A 7,821-nucleotide genomic window follows, 5' to 3' on the forward strand; every position below is an offset into this window, starting at 1 on the left:
AGGATGCGTGGGGGAAGAGGGGGAGTGTTCCTGTGTAAATCAAACATGTATAATTTGACCTTCTGACACATTCTCCTAATATAACTCTGCTGCTTCAGTCAATTTGCCCACAGTTTAGTGGTTTTAGACGTGGACGTTTGATTTACAGTGGCATTGTTGAAGTTTGTGAAAGAGATTAGAAGTGCAAGGCAGAAAATTGATGTTTAAAACGTGGAATGAACTTATGAATCTTCTCTTCAAAAAGCTGTGGAATCAGCAGGACGCTTTAAGCACTTTTAATAGATCTGACATATTTCCTCCCTCATTTTCTTTGCCTTGTCCATTGAAGCATGGAAGCTTAAGATAGCGGTGCTGGGGGGATTTTTGTCTTCTTTTTTTATGTGGATTGTAGTGAGGACAGCAAACCTACAAAAGTCTATATCATGGTTTGAGTTGGAGCCTTAAAGGCACCGTCTGGCTTCATAGAGCTGCAGTTTTCAGCTTAACTGACGGGTCTGTGTGTGATTCCTCAGATTCAGCGAGGATGGGATGGAAGTAATGGAGAGGTTGATCATTCTGTTTCGCAAACTCCACCAGTTAAAGATCAGCAATGAGGAGTACGCCTGTATGAAAACCATCAACTTCCTCAATCAAGGTAACAACAAAGTCTCCAGCGTGTTGACTTTTTGCCATCGCGACCTTCCCGGCTTGACTGTGATAGTTTCTGCTCCACAGATATCAGAGGACTGTCCAGCATCTCCCAGCTTGAGCAGCTGAATAAACGCTACTGGTGTGTGTGTCAGGACTACATTGAGTCCAAGTACCCACTGCAGCCTAAACGCTTCCCTGAGATCATGATGTGCCTGCCGGACATCCGCTGCATCTCAAGTAAGGCCTCAAAGAACTGTTTAGGCTGTTGTTGAAGACTGACTTTAGAAATGCACTCAGATACTCATACGTTAGTTTGTTTGAGCTACAAAAATGTGATACTACCCAGTGTATTGTGCCACAGCGATTTATGTTCAGCCATGAAAGTTTCAGTTTGTGCCCTTACGACCTGTGTTGTTCCCCGCCCTCTACAGTGCCTTGTCGTTGGGGAAAAACACTGAAAATACAAAAACCGTTGCAAAATTTTATGTTTAATGAATTATTTGGTTAAATTATTTGAGCTAATGGGATAAAAGAAAGCATGGCTTTTGTCATTAAGACAAACTATAATAAGTGCATTAACCCTGTAAGACCCAACCCATCAAAAAATAGCCAGAAAATTCAGATTTTTGGAGCTGAAATGTTTAATAACCCTTAATACACAAATTTTATTTTGCTATATCATGTTGCTTACGATTTATTTTTTGTATTCCATTTGATACATTTGGCTTTTTCTTTTTAACACCAATGTTAATTTTAAAAAGCTGTCCATAACATTTTGAAATTATGGCAAGTATTGATCATGTTGATGGGTTAAAGCTTGAATCACAATCTAGTTACTTTTGTGGTTTTAGCTTATCAATTAAATCAAACACAATCAACTGTTCATTTTTCTGGTAATAAATAAAATCATGGCCAAACCTTTGGATAAATAGAGACACTTTGCATACATTTCTTTTATTTACCAACTCTTTGAAACTTAAGAATGATTGGTCGAAACAAGTAATCTAAATAAAAACTGTGAAATAAATGCTACTGCCAGTAATTTTGACTAACTAGACGTAACTGAACCGAAATCAGCTTCATAAGTTCTAAAAAAGTAAATGGCCTCAGTGAAAATTGTGTCAAAGAAAGGTCGTTAGATTTTGTACACGTAACCTGTCCAAATTAGACCGTTTAACACGAGCTGGGCACACTGCTGGAGCCAGCCTCTAGTGGCCGCCAGAGGAACTGCAGCATTCGGCACTTGGGTTGGCTTCATTTGTCTCGCAGGTTGCCTCCTGGACACGACTGTGACCAATGAAAATGTCGGCTGTACAGAAGCTAAGCTAATCATGAACTAAAGTGCCGTGTGTCTCGGGTTTCTTCTCAGCAAAGCTGGTGAACGTCCCTCTGGAGCAGCTCCCCCTGCTGTTCAAAGCAGTCTTGCACTCCTGCAAATCCAGCCTGACCAGCTACAGGACCGGCCTGTCGCCCTGCGTGACCGCCTCCACCGGAAACTAAACCCTCCCCGACACCCGAGTCGAGGACTGGTCTCCCCTCTCGTGAATGTGACAAGCAGCTAGTTTGTTTTTTGTAACTTTTTTCTTTATATATTTATTACACGACAGAGCTGAATGTATGCTGATTTACACTGTGCACATGCTTCTGTACAAAACAAATGCTCGTAGATGCATTGGTCTTTGGAGTTTACAAGCGTGTATCCATTTTGCTCCATGTGTCAGTGTTGCCATTGTTAGAGCTAGACTTTAAAAGAGTTTATTTTATACAGATGGGGCGCCTTGGCACGCGCGACGAGTGTTTTGAGACTACCTCAGGAAGATGTTGTTGCTATTTTCAGGTACCTTTTCTTACTGTTAAATGAAGAGTTGCCCAGTCTAAACCAAAACCCTGTGGATGCTTTGGTACCTCAATCAGAGATGAATGTTCAAAGAAGCTGCATAAATCAGTCTGAAAAACAGTTTTTTGTTACACTGAAAATGCAAAATGAATTAGCAAAAGTACTCAGACATCCTGCTTTTAGGAGGCGGTCTTGTCAATTTAACATTCCATGAGTTAAGGTGGCTGTTGTTGGATCTGTGGGATCATCGAATAGGAGCATACGGGTATTTTTTAACAATCATAGACTAGGGATGTATGGCTTTATTGCAGGGGAAGGGGCGGATAGCTAGGTTTGCTGTTTTTCTTTTTATTATGTTTCTCTCTTGACCAAAGTGTTATGCAAAGATTATATCAAGCGCCCGCTGATGGGTAGGGAGCTGACAGCTCAACAAAACCCTTTTCTTATCCATGAAGGACGAGGATAAGAAATGAATCAGTCTGTTTCAGAGGCAAGACGCTCTGCAGGGCAGAAAAGTTCCACGTTTCATTGCAAACATGCGCGTTTTGTCGCGTGCACACATATGCACAGAGCAGACACGATGGCTCTCATTTTGTGCTCTTCATTGCCAAAGAAGATGGTGCGTTTTCGCCTGCTCTCGACACAGCTGGGTATATGTGATTAAAAATGTGCGAGCTTCACGGGTGACACACACCGATCAGCCACAACGTTGAAATATCGGGGAGGTTTCTGATGTGTTGGCACATTTGGGTCTGTCAGCTCGTCTGTGCTCTCTGGCAGTGGGTCGCGTCACGGATAACACTTCCTGCAGGTTGAATTTTGAGCTTGATTCAATTTGAGGACTTTGGAGAGCAGGTGAACAAACCACGCTTTCCCCTAGTCCTGAGGGAGACCGCTGGTACTGGGGCACGCCATCATTTTTAACAAACACCACATTACTGATTACCAAGGTTAGGGTTGGGTTTTTGCTTTACTCACAATGGAAACGGGCCCATAAATTTTCATTTGAACACATTTTAGCCCTGGGGAAGGATTTTTATTTGGGTGGTTGGATGTTATTGTAACCCTAACCCTATATGTGTTGGCCCCAGCACGCTCAAGCTCTCCCAGCAGAGCTTTGCATAGTAACAAGGTAACGATTACTGGTCACTTCACCTGTCCGGGGTTTTGATGTTGTGGCTGCTTGGTGTTGCCCATCTTAGTGGAACCCACTGAAACCAGCCATTTAAAAGAATCAGTGTTTATTGATCCGTCCGTTTTGCTTAAGAGTTCATTTCGATTTTTCAAAACAGTTGTTGAATTTCAAAGTTCTATCGGCCAGTTTTGAAGGGCAATCAAACGTTTTTAGATGTAGAATGTAAATCAGACCACACTTGGTTTCCACGGGCATCAGGCCGCGTGGACATCCAGGTACGGTCCGACTGTTTTTAAATGAGATGAAAGTGAAAATATCATTTATGCAGAATTGGCTTAAAGTTGAACGTCTAATCTCTTTAATCCAGCCGTAAGTGGACTCGGTGTGATCGGCTAGGGCTTTACCTCAATCAGTTTAGGCCAGGTTTGGAGAATTTTAGGGGATATACCCCTGGCGTGCATACCCACAGATATGCACGCCGTTTTAAAAAGTGTAGCCACAGAGAAATGGTCTTTATTTTTAAAGTGTGAGATTATCATTTCTGACCACTTGAAGTGTCTTTTCTGGCCATTTCACCATTTGCGTCATTTGAAATGCAGACAAAGTGCAGTCCCCGCAACCACTCCCTTTTTTGCACACGACAGTGAGGTTTGGAGACCTTAACCCTTGTTCTTGGCCACTGCCCACCCAATGTGTTCCTCTCTCAGGTCCCTGCTGACCTGGATATATACAGGGTAAAGTGAGTGTTATGTATTGCATTCAGGAGTTCGTCAGTGACCACACTGATGTACTTGTAGTATTAGTAGATGTAGCTTCCAGGACATTGTAGGTCCTGTTGTAGAAAGGTGTTTTTGTTTTTTGTTGTTTCAACTTTATTTCCCTCACCGTCCCCACCCCACCCACACTCCCCTTCAGTGAAAGTGGAATTAGTTTGCAGGGCAGGTTTTCTAAAGCTCTCGGCATTGATGACGGACGAAGCAAAAGGCAGCGGCATCTTTCCGATGTCACGGCTTCCCTCCCGTCGTGCGCAGCCTAACGAAACCACAGCCCAATCCAGCGTTCCTTGTAATGCTTCAGTTAGCCTCTTTTGATTTTTTTGAATGCTTTAATGTACCTTTTGTAGTTTATAATTAAGAATGTCTTTTTAGCTTTTTTGGGTTTGATTTGGAGTGAAGACAACACCTATCATTTTCTAAACTGATTTCTTCATTGTTGTTGTTGACGTTCACTTGTTCACTGTGTTCATTAAAGAAAGTGTTACTCAGGCTTTGTCAGCAATGCTTTACGTGCACGCTGCTGACATTTTGGATCTGTTTGCGTAATCTTGGAATAAGTTTAAACCTCAAATGTTGTGCTGTGGCGCCGTCTCTGGAGACAAAAGCCTCGTGTTCATCCATCAGGTGACCAGCACACCACACGGGGGCAGGGTTACGTTTGAGCCACGTGCCCGACGAGCACAGTTTGATAAACTCTTAGGTTTCAAAGTTAATCTTTGGGTGGAATAGATGTGAACCTCACCGTTACCATGGTAACCAGGTTACCATGCACGCGATCACCAGTGAACCACTTGGGTCCACATTTTCAGAAAGTCTAAGATGTTTAAATTCTTCAGTTTTGTTTCAGGTTGTATAAAAACAGCTCGACCGAACCCTGATCCTCCTCGCGTCGCTGGCTAACTGCTGGATGTTCAGATTTTGCAGAGATGAACAAAACCATTTAATGCTGCCTTTAGCGGCGCTGAAAGGTTTGGCTTTTAGCTTGAGATAGCTGCCTCCCTCCCAAACAACTGATAGTGTTATGTTTTTAAAAAACATACATGTAGAGGCAGCATTCCTCCACATGTATTAACTGAAAACATTAAACCAAACTATCTGACAAGATTACATTATCATGTCGTTTTGGTGAACCGACCCTTTAGATCACAGTATCTCAGGACACTTCTGTGTACCGAAGGTCTCACTGTGATGAAGCGGTTCAGATCCCCTCAAACGCTGCTCGGAGACCCTGTCAGGCTGTCCCGTGTCTGTGCAGCACTGCCAGAAAAACAGCAAAATGACTGGAGGAATGCACTGAACATCACACTGAGATCTGACAGCGCAGCAGGATCTGAGGGGTTTCTCCTTTAATGTGATGCCAAACTGTCTGCTTATCAGCGGTGAATCCCACCTTTGCTGGCAGCACTCGCACTTGTTCAACGTTACAGTTTGATACACACACGCTGGTGTCTTTTTTTCACTTCCTGTTTGTATTGGTTGTGTGCAGACAAAGGGATGTGTCATTCCTAAACTACCTCTGTATTTTTCACACCGTTACTAATGATCATTACAACAATGTTTTTTATGAGTTGACCTTACATGTGAACCACCAACACTTGTTTTCTTCTTCGTAGCCTTGTATTCCTCTCTACCTCAGGTACTTTTAGGGACCCTCTTCCTCCTTTGTTTCCTTAATGTGCTGTTTCATGTTAAATTAGCATCATCTTATATTTCACTCCTACCCTGTTATCAAAAATCACATACCAAAGATGAACGAATGTCAATGACAATGTCAGTGCACTGATTAAGCATTCATGTGTTATGTTCTGGCTGAAGTTAACCATGTTGACCTTATCCAAATATGCCTCATTATCTGTTGAATTTGCTGTATTCGCCATACCATGATAATCCTGTGTGTGTGTGTGTGCGCGCGCATGCACGTGCGTGTTTGTTGTTCGTTGGTGAAGCAGAGAACACACTCAGTATTATCCCACAGCAGCCGGTGCTGCATGTGATCAGTTGTCAATCGCAGGATGTAACTGTGCTCAGGCTGACTCTTCCTCCGGTTTGCTCACTCGTGTAACCGTAACACTGTGACCACAGATGGACAGACGGCTGTGGTGTGAGCACTGGGGCTGGACACACACACAGGCTCCGCCTTTAAAGTCGCTGTCCTGCTGTTAAACCTTTAACGCCATCAACTTATTTGTAAGTGAGATGTTCAAAAGACTCATGTTCCTACAGAAACAGCTTGTATTCACCACACTTTCTATATAACGCTCGTCCACTCCCTTTAGTTTTCATCTGAGAACAGCCAGTGGGTGTGGCTTCTAAACCAGAGCCAGAGATGACCATATTAGGGATTCCTGTTCAAACTGACTTCATACATGTTGGTGGGCCTGGAGCATTGTGTTTTTATGCAGACGCACACACAAATAGACATTTAGGCCCATATTGCTTGTCCTGGATGGAGCTCCATCCCCTAATTCCCTGTAACTGACAACACTATAGACGGAACAGCAGGTGTCCAGCTGTCAGAGCTTTGTTACAGGCACACGAGGAGCACACCGGCAACATATCTCAGGGAACAAACAGATTCATACACGGTCATCAGAAACTGAAACGCCATTTCTGTCTTTTCTCTTCAGAAATCTCTTGTCTGCTCTTGTTACTTTAACTACCTGTGAAGAATGTGATCCATTATGTGTTAAAAGCATGTTTAGAATGTGTTAGGACTTGAAACAAAATAAATGTGAACATTATGCAAGTGCACTCGGCTAACTTCCAGTTTCTCGCTGTCCAACTCTTGGCTTTTCTACAGGGAAGATGATAGAAACTAATGAGACCGTGTTCCTTTCAGTCACTGATAGGCAGAAGGTCTGCCGTTAAAAGCTGAGGGACCGGAATTTGGATGCGTTTGTCCCTGACCTTCTGCTTCGTGTACTCCAGTGTGTTGTTCACAGCGAGATAGTATTATTAGGATAAACACAAAATGTGTTTGAGCCTGGAAAGGAAACATGCCAGGTCTGCTCATTTACTGCAAGTCATGGCAACAAATAAACTTATTTTTTAAACACTCTTCAAATATAATGTGCTGATGACAATAATTTGCCTGCCGTTGTTTCATAAATGCAGCTTTAAAATATTTCTTATCCATCCGGGTGCTCTAAACAGCTGGAAATTTAAAAAAGCGTTCTGGATAATAACTGACCCCCCTAACTTTAGGGGGGTGCGCACTGAGACTCACCTGAACCCTGCACATATAGAAACAGACTCGGTGCAGTTTTCATCCCACATTCACCATCCAGCTGCTGTTTGAGTAACAACTGCTAAAACTGCAGTACCCAGGTCAGTGGTGCGTCATCATTCCAGATGAGTTTATGGTCTCAGTCACTAGTTTCATGTGTTACTGAAGAAAATATTAGATCTTTGAAATGAGGTGACTTTTGTTGTGATTTGGCACT

At 42.9% G+C, this 7,821-nt stretch overlaps 1 protein-coding gene across 2 annotated transcripts in view; it reads left to right on the plus strand.

Moving 5' to 3' along the window:
- nr6a1a (nuclear receptor subfamily 6, group A, member 1a) overlaps positions 1–7,129 on the plus strand; it is a 119,642-nt gene extending 112,513 nt beyond the window's left edge. For both annotated transcript variants that reach the window (XM_004558598.4, XM_004558599.3), the window contains 3 exons: positions 513–634; positions 715–867; positions 2,000–7,129. In XM_004558598.4, the coding sequence (XP_004558655.3) occupies positions 513–634; positions 715–867; positions 2,000–2,130 (406 nt within the window). In that variant the 3' untranslated portion in view covers positions 2,131–7,129. The remainder of the gene's footprint in view (positions 1–512; positions 635–714; positions 868–1,999) is intronic.
- Positions 7,130–7,821: the final 692 nt, after the last annotated feature.

Source organism: Maylandia zebra, linkage group LG12 (genome assembly GCF_041146795.1).
Source record: "Maylandia zebra isolate NMK-2024a linkage group LG12, Mzebra_GT3a, whole genome shotgun sequence".
Taxonomy (NCBI): Eukaryota; Metazoa; Chordata; class Actinopteri; order Cichliformes; family Cichlidae; genus Maylandia; species Maylandia zebra.